The 12,320-nt window shown below is 39.2% G+C and overlaps 3 protein-coding genes across 3 annotated transcripts in view; all 3 read right to left on the bottom strand.

Moving 5' to 3' along the window:
• Positions 1-8,451, bottom strand: part of LOC130626118 (uncharacterized) — a 35,703-nt gene extending 27,252 nt beyond the window's left edge. The window contains exon 1 of the mRNA XM_057441222.1: positions 6,553-8,451. Coding sequence (XP_057297205.1) covers positions 7,154-7,873 — 720 coding nt within the window. The 5' untranslated portion in view covers positions 7,874-8,451 and the 3' untranslated portion in view covers positions 6,553-7,153. The remainder of the gene's footprint in view (positions 1-6,552) is intronic.
• Positions 2,637-12,320, bottom strand: part of LOC130626120 (uncharacterized) — a 35,651-nt gene continuing 25,967 nt past the window's right edge. The window contains exon 2 of the mRNA XM_057441223.1: positions 2,637-4,033. The gene's annotated coding sequence lies outside the window, so the exon portion shown is untranslated. The remainder of the gene's footprint in view (positions 4,034-12,320) is intronic.
• Positions 5,336-7,142, bottom strand: LOC130625179 (uncharacterized). The gene is made up of 3 exons (XM_057440245.1): positions 6,876-7,142; positions 5,884-6,788; positions 5,336-5,816 (listed from the first exon to the last, which is right to left on the bottom strand). Exons 1-3 carry the CDS (start codon positions 7,140-7,142, stop codon positions 5,336-5,338), a joined length of 1,653 nt encoding a protein of 550 aa, XP_057296228.1.

The following is a 12,320-nucleotide window of genomic DNA, read 5'->3' as shown; positions in this document are numbered from 1 at the left end:
TCCTCACACCACTTGATAAAGTCATCGAGGACGAATTCCTGCCTGCTTTGTTTGGAGAGACCATATCTGAAACTGATCGTAAACTGTTCAAATTACCAATTCGAGATGGCGGAATGGGCATACCTGTGTTGACTCAAAAAGCGAAAATTGATTGTAGTTCATCATTGGCCATATCTGCACCCCTTGTTGAAGTGATTGTATCTCAAGGTAACGACATCCCTTCAAAAGAAACTGTAAGACAAGTTCGCCATGACAGAACGGAATTAGTCACAGCCTTACAGAGACAAGAACGTGAGAATGTAATCAGTGAACTTGATAATAAATTGTCAAGAGTTCTTTCTCAGAATTGCGAAAAAGGCGCATCAAGTTGGCTTACTGTCCTCCCCCTGAAAGACCATCAAAGGACGAATTCCGTTGGCTTTAAGATATAATCGCAAAGTCAAGAACTTACCATCAAAGTGTGCATGTGGACAACCATTCGATACGAATCATGCCATGAACTGCAAAAAGGAAGGATTTGTTTCTATTCGTCACGACAACGTAAGAGATTTTGAGGCAAACCTTCTTAAAATGGCATGCAATGACGTTGAAATTGAACCGAAACTACAACCGATTGAAAATGATGAAGCCCGACTAGATATACGAGCTCGCGGTTTTTGGCGTCCGGGACAATCCGCTTATTTCGACGTTCGAATTACCAATGTCAACTCCAACTCACAAGCGACTATTCCAGTAGCAGCAATATATAGGAATCACGAGAGCGAAAAGAAGAGGAAATATAACGACCGCGTCATCAACCTTGAACATGGCTCATTCACTCCACTTGTTTTTTCCATTAATTGAGGTATGAGTCAAGAAGGTACCATATTTCACAAACATCTCGCTGAAAAGATTGCTAACAAGACGGGACAAAAGTATGAACGAATAATGTCATGGATAAGATGTAAATTAAGTTTTGTAATAATGCGTTCTGCTTTGTTGTGTCTGAGGGGTAGTCGTTCTGTGAAGGTTAACGTGGAGCCAGCTGATGACTTCAGCTTCGCATGTGACGAAGCCAGGCTTTGACATTCTGTTTTAGTTATTATATTGTTTTTTTATATTGTTTGTTGTTTCAATATTTATTTTTGTTGTTTGTTTGTTCTAATCGCTGGCACACATTAGGCATCAAGTCCCCAACAGTCCTCTCTTTTTCGTTCTCGCAGCTATCTCCTTCTCGAATCTTTTTTAGTCTACATCATCTTCACGAAAAATTTTTAACTCGTTTTTATATAATATATAAATAATTTTATTACTTTTATTTATTACTGTACATATTAAAATATATATAATTAAACTTTTGTATCTAGGGTACTTGCAGACTTAATTTTCATATGACAAAGTTAATAAAGGCAGCAGGTATGCAAATTTCTAAAAAAAGTTTTGGGTTTTAATGGGCCATTGCTGACGTCAGCAAAATGTCAGCAACCCTTATATCTCATTAACCGCTCATCAAAAGCACATGATCACTTACATTTTTTTGATCAGCAGTTTAAGTTCTACACAACAGAGGCAACGTGAAAACATGGTTCTTATTTTTTTTTGTGAATGGGTTGCTGACGTCATCAAAATTCAAATGACACCTCTTTTTCATTTTTATCCCGGCTCAGTGTGTTTTTCCACGGGCTTTATCGACTAGTCCCTATAATAATACGGAGAGTGTGTCTGTCTGTGACAGGCAAAGTGGATGTCTTTATTTTCCTTTCATGTTGCCGAAAAATGGATGTCTAATATGTTAAATTTTCTGACGTTACGGCGCGACGAAAGTAACACTACTTTAACGTCAATATCTTATACTAAATTAATGAAGCCATTACAGTGCACTTAAAACTTTGAGGCCAAATAACATAGAAACAAGGTGGTGACGTCAATGATTTTTCACCGCGTGTGTAACTAGGGACAATCTGGGACCAATTTTGGTAAGTTTCCCAAGCCTAGGACCCCGAATCCGTTTTGTAATAGACGGGTTAATGACGTCACCAAAAAAATTTTAAACCCCAATATTTCTGCAACCGTTTGTCAAAAGTACCTGATGTTAAACATTTTCTTGATCAGTGTTCCAAGATCTATACGATGAAGGCAACTGGGATACAAATTTCTAACAAAATAATTTTCGTCTTTTCACAGGTCTTTGCTGATGTCAGCAAAATTTAAAAACCTTATATCTCCTCAACTCAAAAGCACATGATTCTATACATTATTTTGATCAGAATTTCGAGCTCATCACAATAGAGGCAACGTGAAAACAAAGTTCTAAATTATTTTCGGTCGGATGGTTTGCTGACGTCATCAAAATTCAAATGATGCATTTTTTCATTTTTATCCTGGCTCAGAGGATCTTTCCACCGACTTTATTGACTAGTCTATATAATAATACGCCAGTTCTGTGTCCCTGTAAAAGGCAAGGGGATGTGTTCATTTTCCTTTAATGTTGCCGAAAAAAGCATGTCTAATATGCTAAATTTTCTGACGTTACGGCGCGACGTCAATAATACTACTTTAACGTCAATCTCTATTATAATAGCCGTATTTTGTGTGTTCAAAATGTTTGCGCGCAGCTTTTTTCGGAAAATTAGCGCGGGGCCCGATTTTTACGGACCTCTGTTTTTAGGTTGAACGCAGGTTAATTTCGGAATAATTTTGGAATCATGCCAAAACCGGATAAACAACGGAAACATGTTTGGAGGCAATTTTTGGTTTGGAAGTGATGTTGTGAGGTTTGTAGGTCTCCAATAAGCCTTGCCTTCTCCGGGCTATCCTCGATGAGTTCGATATATTGGTGTATAATGTTGTATGTTAATAGGTCATACAGTATTAGGTAATTTTCATCCTGTTGAACACCCCGACTTTCTGCATCAATGGCAAGAGGGTCTATTTCAACGTTTTCAATGACCCTATTTTTGGGAGTCGCCCGCTTTTTTTAGCTTTATGAAGGCACTCTATGCAACTTTTCGTTCGACTATTACCCCTAATTTTAAACTTGTGTATGGGTATTAGATTTTTACAAACGCGGCAACATTTGATCTCCACCATTTTATTGTTTCCGGTAGCTATTCCGAGACATATTTTCGCATACAGCATCTGATTCCCGGCGGTTATAGCATGCTGTGCCCGACGTAATACATTTATGACGTCAGCAAGTGTTGAGCGATTGAACGTTTCATTGTACCTGAAGCGTACTCTATTATTTACATGCGTTTCATAATTCTCCCACGTGTAGCCCTCATTAAATTGGGCTTTAATATGGTCTTGTAACAAAATTATTAGTTCATATAAGGGCTGCATATAGATGCGGCGTTTGGCATTGCCTTTTGATACCCTAATAAGATCCAGGCAGGGAATGCAACTTTTTGTAGTTTGCCCTTTGCCCTTTGACTTGAACTGGCTTAGGGGTAGGGTTTTTAGGCATTTATAACACTGTTTGGCCTCCTCTTCCATATTCTCTATAGGAGATAGAAACTTTACCAAACGCTCTATTTCGGAGCTATTAATGATTTTTTGTACCACCCCTGCTTAATTGCATATTCGTCGAACAGTATCGCCGCACTCATATACCCGGCTAGTTTCAAACCACCTTCCAAATCCATTTTGGCCCCGGGCCTGGAAACCCCCAAAGCCTTCTTTCCACCCATAGCAATCAGAATTGTGTACGACACGAGCCTGACAGACTCCCATAAGGCATCAATTATCATGTTTTTTTTCGGTCCCATGTTTTCATCATGTTTGTTTGTTGCCATTTATTAGTATCATTCCTTAGCAAATTTCATTGCATGTCTCGGGATAGGCTGGGCTTTGCCCTGTTTGGGCTCTGGATTAGTCGCAGGCTTGTTGGTTTCATTTTTGCCTCTACTAAGCATATACCAAACGCCCACTCCCGCAGCAATCATGGCTATCTCCCCGGCTCCATAGAAGTGGACACTGCCCATTGACTTGCTAGAAACGGTCTCAGAAGAGGTTTTGACTGCAGGCTCTACAGTACCCTCTTGTTACTTCATTTCTTCCTTCCTCTTCCTTCCTCATCAGTGCCGCCAACTTATGTCCCTGCGCAACTCTTCCCGGATGCTTTGGTGGTTTAGTAATGACTCTCTCTTCTTGTTTCTCTTCTTCACTCATTTTATTTATAGTGACGTCTCCGACGTATCCGCCTCCTTCGCCGCCTCCTTCGCCGCCTCCTCCTGTTTCTTTTTACTCATATGCCGAGCCGTATGGTCCACCACAAGCAGCGGGGCTAGACATCTACCAATGCTACAGTATACGAGTATTCCCAGATCGGTCATGCTATCCCTTATAATGGGACCTTCAACGCAATGTCAATATCCACAAAATTCCCTATCATGCTGGCATATAGGCTTATACCATGGTTTGACAGTGCTTTTGCTGTCTTTTCTCCCTTCTCCTGGAGTTCTCGCTGCATATACTCGGTATGTACCTTGTCGATGGCCTCCTCCGGAGCTTTTTCAATGAACCCCTCCGTACATTTTTTGGCCAGAAGGTGCCCTTTATCTTTGCGTAGGGCCTCCTTTAAAATTTGACGCTTATCAATGGGCTTCTCAATATTTTCAAAGGATTCCGCAGATGTGGCTGTGTTGAATACCTGTGCGATATCAGACATCTTCTTTATTATAAGTCTGTATCTGAGTAAGCAAAATGCAATCAGAGCATATGGTAGAATTACCGTAATATACAAAAACACTTCCATTTATAGCAAGTGTGTTTGATCAACCACGCCGGGCCACATTCTACCCAGAGATATATCGATTGCCTTTCGTTTGGTTATCTGAAACTCACATGGGCTACATGTTGGTGTAGTGCAGTCTTTTCAATTGTTCTTCCTCGCCAGGATATACCCCGTTCTCCCTATACTTTAGTGGTACCTTGTGATCAAACTGCCACTGCCTCTTATTCCCCCAATTCATCCCACCCTAAATTGGGCCTGGATGTGCCTCATGAATGTTATAATATCATATCCCAGATATTCCCTGGATGCTATCTCCGTATCGCGATTTAGGGCATTATGAATCCTCTGCAAAATGAGGTTATACTGATAAGCAGGGTGAGGCAAAATTGCCTATGTTCTTTATGCGGGCATTTGATACGTTTCCTTGATGAATTATTACTATCGCGGCATTTGATGCATTGCCTTGTTCGTTGTTCGTTACGTTGGATCACCTTGAAGTTGCATAGTGGTAGGGTTTGCTTACATTGTGTGCATTTTTTGCCCTCTTCCATATTGTTTTTTTTTGTAAAGTACTACCTTTACAAAACTTTGAACAGTTTTTGGAAGACCACACCTCCATTTTTATTCCCCCGTAGACGTTAGACGGTAATGGCCTCTTGCAAGCGTTGTAATCTGGTCCAATTGTACGATACGTTTATCGTCTGCCCGGTTTAGTGCCAACTTCAATACTTCTTGGTTATATATCTTATGGACCTTGTTTTGGATTAAGATCTGGCTTTTGTATATGTCAACGCCCTCCTCCAGACATCGTTGATAGTCATCGAAGGTTATCGACTTCTTGGTGACACACCTCCTGACGCCTTTCGCTTTTCGATCACCGCCTTTCTTGGTAAGGCTTTTATATGCGTATGCCTTGGCCCTCAACGTAATGAACTCTTTCGTGACCTTCCCACCCAGCTCATCTTTCATCAAGCCCACCACCTTCTTGTTTTTTCCTATAGGAAGAGGTCTCCCATCATTGGGATTATAGGCACTTGTATCGAATCTTTTTTCGACGTCCTGTGTCCATATAACAGAGCTGTAGCTTGCTACCATATTTTGGCTGCATGTAGCCATAATGGAATTCATACACCAATTTTGACATTTCCAGGATGGCCTGGCCTACATACACCGGCTTATTCATCTTGACCTCGGTCTTGCCCATTTCAACACCTAGGAGGTGCTTGCTAAACCGATTTACATCCTTGAAATTCGGTTTCATCACAAGTTTCGTGTACTTCTCCTCATTGGTGACCAGTTGGATGTTGCGGTGGTTCCTAATGTTCTCCATCGTCTTTCCAAATACACTTAAATTCATGAGCTTGTAAAAGTCCTTTTCGAACTTGTTCTTCGCGTTTGTTCTCAACCTCGTGTTGTGATCAATGTACACTTTCAACCATGCCTTCTGGTTAAACCGAATCACCCTATGCACCTTCTTGAGCTCAAGACCAGGTTTTATAGCCTCATGAAGGGCTCTGATATGCACCACACATCGACGTTTATCACTCAGATTCGGGACCAACTTCTCGACCTTGTGGATCATCTTACGTTCGGGTAGGAACGGTAGCTCATTATGTTTATCGTGAAGTGCCTTCGGGTACCCGATATCGACCTCTAAAATGTACCCATGCTTGTTCCCATCAACGAGCTTACCAATCCGCCTTTCTGTGAATGCCTCGAAGTTTAATACCACACCACGTTTAAAGCCATCCGTTGGCGAGTCTTGGCGCATTGCACATCCATATAGATTGTTTGCATCCAGATAGTGGAGATAGGAGGACTCCTCATTGGGGATATACTGATCTCCCATATACTTATTATTTGCTTTGGCATAACGATGTACGGCTTGGACTATACCTCCACAAATACCTTTTTCGAACATGAGGAGCATATCGGGATCTGTGAGAACCTCTAACCTTATGCTCGTAAATTTCAGTGAGTGCATTCCATGCCAAGCCAAGTGCGCTGTAGAAGTGTGCAGGGTCAAGGCTGTATTTGTCCAAGGAGACGCCTCGAAACGTCTCGAAGACGTCGGCTAATAGCAGAACGTCTATGGTCAAATATATGTCATGATGATCCCCATAGTGACGTTATCACCCCCCGGGGTAATGACATCCCATACCTCTTTTGCGTATGCATAGTCATTGTCGCTTATCCCCTTCATATTAAGTTTACTGTAGAAGGCCTTCTTGGGGGGTAGCTCCAACTCTTCAAATTTTTGCCAATTGTCCATATATTCATAGGGGTACTTGCCCTCTCTCAGAATCAGCCTGAAGACATCATCTTTGTCGATAAATTTGGCAATGGATGGCACATTCGTCTTCACCTGATCCCGGTTAACTTGCTTAGTGGTATTCGAATTGCAATTTTTACGCCAAAAGCTTGCCATGTATTCGGCGTCTATGCTCCGGAATTCAAGACAGTTATCTGCACACACTGCTTACATTTCATACCGGCAGTATTTATACCAATGAGATTGCTTGCCAATTTATCCTTTGAGGGTGCCATAAATCGACAGCTATCGATAAACCTAATCTCAATCTTTTTGTACTTCTCACCGTCACCATACCCCATACCTCCAAGGGGTACCTTAATTTTGATGTTGAAAGAGATGTACTTTTCGGTTTTTTCGGCTATGCAACCGATTTCCTGCATGTTGTACTTCTCACCCAGTTCTCGGATAAACAGGTGTGCGTCGTATCCCGAGAGATTGTGGAATATGATGGGAATATGGCTTGGAATCTTATACTTCAAATTACAGCTGTTATGCGCGGCACCCCTGTACAGCCCTGTATAGTGGCAATGGTCCCTGACCTTATAGTTATTCTTGCCGTCATCGAAGCGCTTCATGCAGATATGACATTTCGATGCCTCGTCATGTTCTCTTTTTAGGATCTCCGTTAGGGGTTTCATGTCCTTCTGCGGGTAGGTATTATAGAGACGTTTCACCTCGTCCTCCAGATGGTTAACAAACCGGGTGACGCATTTCTCGCCTCTGTATACAGTTAAAGGGTCCGGCACATCCCCATAGGCAAATGTGCTATAGGTACACGCACACCATCGGGATGGTACGTGCCTGCTTAACTTCTTGGTCTTGGTCTCTCTGGCATCCTCTTCCATTGGTATTAATTAACTTTCAAAGTCGGCATAGATGGCAAATGGTACCTTGAATTGTTTCTGGCCATCCCTATAATATAGCCATTTTTCGGCCTCTGTTGGCATTGTAATATTAACAGCCTCGTGATCGATGCAGTGCCTGTAATGCTTATCCCTCGATTCAATTGTCGGAAAAGCCTGTAGACAGTTTAGGCAGAAGTGCATTTTTGCGGTATTTTTTGAGGTCTAAATACCCAGAAGCCTCGATAGGCATCATCTGTAAGGAGGAGTAGATTCACCTGCTTGCCACGCCCGTTATGCGTTGATCGACGTAGGATATTGATCCTCTTTCCATCTATATACAGGACGTTCACCGCAATCTCCTTGTTATTATCCTCGAACTTTGATATATCCTTGATACTTGTTGGAAACTCTATACCCTCCCAATTGTATAGGTCTACATAGGGTTTCATCTGGGAAATTCTATTTGGATTTTTCCCTATCTCCTCATGATGTAGGCTAGCGATGATACCCCACTTTAAGCACTCCTCATCTTCATTTTTAGGGTTAATAATGGCCTTTTTTGAAGCTATCCATTTAGGTGCTTGTATATATGATGAACCCCTTTATGGGCTCAATTTATGGACGTCTACATCAAGGTGTAGTATTCGACCGATCGTGAAGCTACTTTTGGGGAATGCCGGTTTTTCCACATGTGTTTTAACTTGGGCAAACATCGTATCCAGCATGTCATCTACGTTGCTACCCTGGCATACTGACGCCATGTTGCTATGGAAGGCCTTATTCGCCTCCTCATAGTCTTTGGTTTCCTCTATTGGCTTCCACCAATGGATCCATAGTGAAAGCTGGATCTTTGCCGACCTCATATCTTTTACATGCTCTCAACCAGGGCTTTCACGTTTAGTCGCACCATCCCTATATACCCGTCGACGTCCGCTCCTCCTATACCGGGAATGCGGAAACTTCGGAAGGTCCTATGGTGAGCATGATTATGTTCCTGAAGCGTGAAGTCGTTTCCCGGCTGTCCATGCAGATAATCTTCCTCGGCCTCCTGTTCTACCTCATCATGGAGCGTAGGCCTTGTGTTGGTTGCCCTGCCATATAATCCCATTACTGTACGTTTAATGGTTGCATATGCACCCCTGACCCCCTTTTTTATAGGCTTTGGGATGGAATCAGCCAGCCAATTATAAAAACCCTTAATTCCATCCCTTACAACAGAACGATTCTTCGACTGCTCCTGTTTCTCGAAGACGTCCATCTCAGATAGGGGCAATACCCAGTTATGCCATTCCCTGATTTTACCCCCTATAACTGGACGGGCCTTGGCCATCTCCTGTCTCTCGAAGACGTCAATATCCTCTGATGTTATAGGTCTGACGGGTTTCTGTGGTACCTCCTCTAATAAGCTAATCAATTCAGCTTTACGTAGCTTATAATACCCTATTAAGCCACGACTTTTTGCAATATCACGTAATTGTTTGACCGTATGTGATTCCATTTATTATATAGAATTCTTTGTTTGTCAGAAGATTTTATTTTGCTCAAAAACTAACACAGTTATTTCCCTTAAGGGAAATTTCCCTTACTCATTTGCTGCATGATAGGGAAATTCCCTGTATGTGCGTTGATTATTAGGGAATTGTGTTAGAATCTTGATGACGTCATTATGGTGAATACTAGGTCTTATCTTATATATTAATTCCCTTGCGTGAGTAAAACTGTGAGTCCACGACACGGAAATCACGGGTCACTTTCTTATGACGTGGTTGTACGCTAAAATTTAACTAAAAAGATTAGGGATGTACTTCATAGAAATCGCACATAAGCTGTAAATATATAACCCGCTGCTAATAACGATATAAATATATATACCCTTATGCCAAAAAACTCTATGTTAGCATATATATATAGGTATCGCTACATATGAAACGGTATTAGATATTCACAAAGCATACGGACTGTTAAATGAAGTTCCCAGCATAAAACGGAAGTTGTGTTTACGAAAAAGATGGCTGTTCTTTTTGAGTATTCTCTACTCTTTCATTCAAAATAAATCTTTAAAAAAACATTTGAAGAAGAGCATGGTTTTATAAATTAATCATAGCAATGTTCTGTAAGGTTTTTTCATGTTTTATTTTCAGTTTTGATTATATTATTGTTGCCAGACATGTTTTATAGCTAGCATCATAAAAAGCCAACCACCACCAACAACTAGCTAGCTAGCTAGAAATATATATATATATATATATATATGTAGCCATGTTCTTTATACCTAGCTAAGTCTCCAGTTTATATTTAAGTGACTAGCTATTAGCTGCTGTAGCTAGCTAATGCTAGCTTTAAACTAAAGATTCCCAGTATATATATTCCCACAAAACCCATCAAACGTTATTAACCCTGAAGATTTTAAACATTTTCCTGTTTTTTTTTGGTTTGCGAAGTTCTTTTCCTCCAAATATTCTGAAAATAAAGTTCAGAAATTACTTATTTTTAAAATGTAAATTTAATTTGTTTCAAATTGTGGTTTTGACATTTTCATGTAAGAATTTGTGGGCAAAAACCTTAATCAGCATGCTAAAAGAACTGACTTTTCTTAATTTAGAATTACTAAACACAACCATTTTCTTACATTTAGTGTAAACTTTTGTGCGTATGGCTTATATTTAATACACCAAAAGAGCTACTTTGTTGATTTCAATTTTATACTCTTTGTAAGCTATTTTTTTCTTCTTTTTGACATTTTGAATTAACTTATTGCTGTAGAAGGCATATAATATACATGCATATAAAAAAATGGAATTTTGCAAATTTCTGTTTTACCACTCAATTTTTACATTTTATAAGTTATTTGGAACAGAATGGTATGAAATAGACCAAAATGCCTGATCTTAGTTGTTTTTAATTTACAGGCTGTGTCTGTGAAACTTTAAGGGGAACATTTGGTGGAAGACAATGACATGACATATACTGATAGAACTGATTTTTGTTGCGTTATAGATGTTATATCTGAACCTTTTTGACATTTTATGTTAATTTTGCGAGGAAGGACCATATATATATATACAGAAGAAGAATTCAATTTTACACCTTGCAAGCTTTGTTTTTTTATATTTTGTATAAATTCTTACTGGGAAGGACTCCGTGCAATATATCGAAATGACTGATCCTTCTCGATTTAAATTTGATGTGTTCTAAATCGTATATAGTTTTGGAAATTTTGTGTAAGATTTAATGGGTAAGGGCTAGATGCAATATGTCAAAAAAACTTTTTTTGTTGAATCAGAAGCACTTCCTACAACCATTCTTTTTTTTACAGTTTGTGAAGCTTTTGTGAGGAAAGAGTGTATGCAATATTATCGAAATAACTGATTTTTGTTGCAAACTGTCTTTCTTAGGCATTTTGGATTAAAATATTGTTTTAGAGGGCATATGCAGTAGATATATGTACCGAAATAATTGAATTTTGCAAACTTTGATTTTGTCGTTACCTCTCATTTTTTACATTTTGATTAAACTTTTGTGGGAGACCGTCGGTATGCGAAGGACCAAAATAAGAGATTTTAGTATTATTTAGAATTTGTATTTTGTGTTGCAAAATTGGTGCAAAAATTGACATAAAATGAACTTATATACAGATTGATTGCTGTTGTTTAACATGACTCATTATGACTTATATATATATTTTATGAAAATTTGTGACAGAATACTATGTGAGATTTGAAATTTTGTTTGCTTTATTGATGGTAAAACAGCATGCAAATTGCTAAAAGGACTTTATTAATTTTAGATTTAATCACCGTTTTTTGTTGGCATTTTGTCTAAAGTTTGGTGAGGAAGGACCATATGCATTATATCAAAAAACGTTTTATTGCAATATAATTTAACCTTGCAATCCCTTTGTAACACCTTAGCTAAAAATTTCTACTTAGGCAAAATTTATTGTTTATTTTTCGCATTTTGTGTCAACCTTTGGCAGGGTTTGCAATAAACTAACTGATTTTAACATATACAATGAGAGAGATTTGTGTTTGACATTGATCAGCTTTTTTGTATATATGTGGCGTTTTGTGTGGTTTAAATTTTATGGGTGAGATGTATGTTGAAATGCTTTTAAAAACTTTTTTCCGAATAATTTTCGCATTTGTCAGATGGTCAGAGCAAGTAATTTTAGTAGATTTAGATTTTAAATGTCACATATATACTGCAGTGGTTGAAAATCTTTAATTTTTTTGGTCATTTATATAATAATGCAGATGTAAGATGCGCACTGCTGTATTGTTTGTTTTTTGATGGACACATATCTGCTACATAAATTAAATGGAATACAGTGGATTCTTTCACGGGAAACAGCTAGTCTTATATATTAATTCCCTTGCGTGAGTAAAACTGTGAGTCCACGACACAGAAATCACGGGTCACTTTCTTATAACGTGGCTGTACGCTAAAA

The sequence above is a fragment of the Hydractinia symbiolongicarpus genome, chromosome 14 (assembly GCF_029227915.1).
Source record: "Hydractinia symbiolongicarpus strain clone_291-10 chromosome 14, HSymV2.1, whole genome shotgun sequence".
Classification (NCBI taxonomy): Eukaryota; Metazoa; Cnidaria; class Hydrozoa; order Anthoathecata; family Hydractiniidae; genus Hydractinia; species Hydractinia symbiolongicarpus.
Note: the sequence above shows the minus strand (reverse complement) of the source record. Positions and strands in the feature narration are given on the sequence as shown.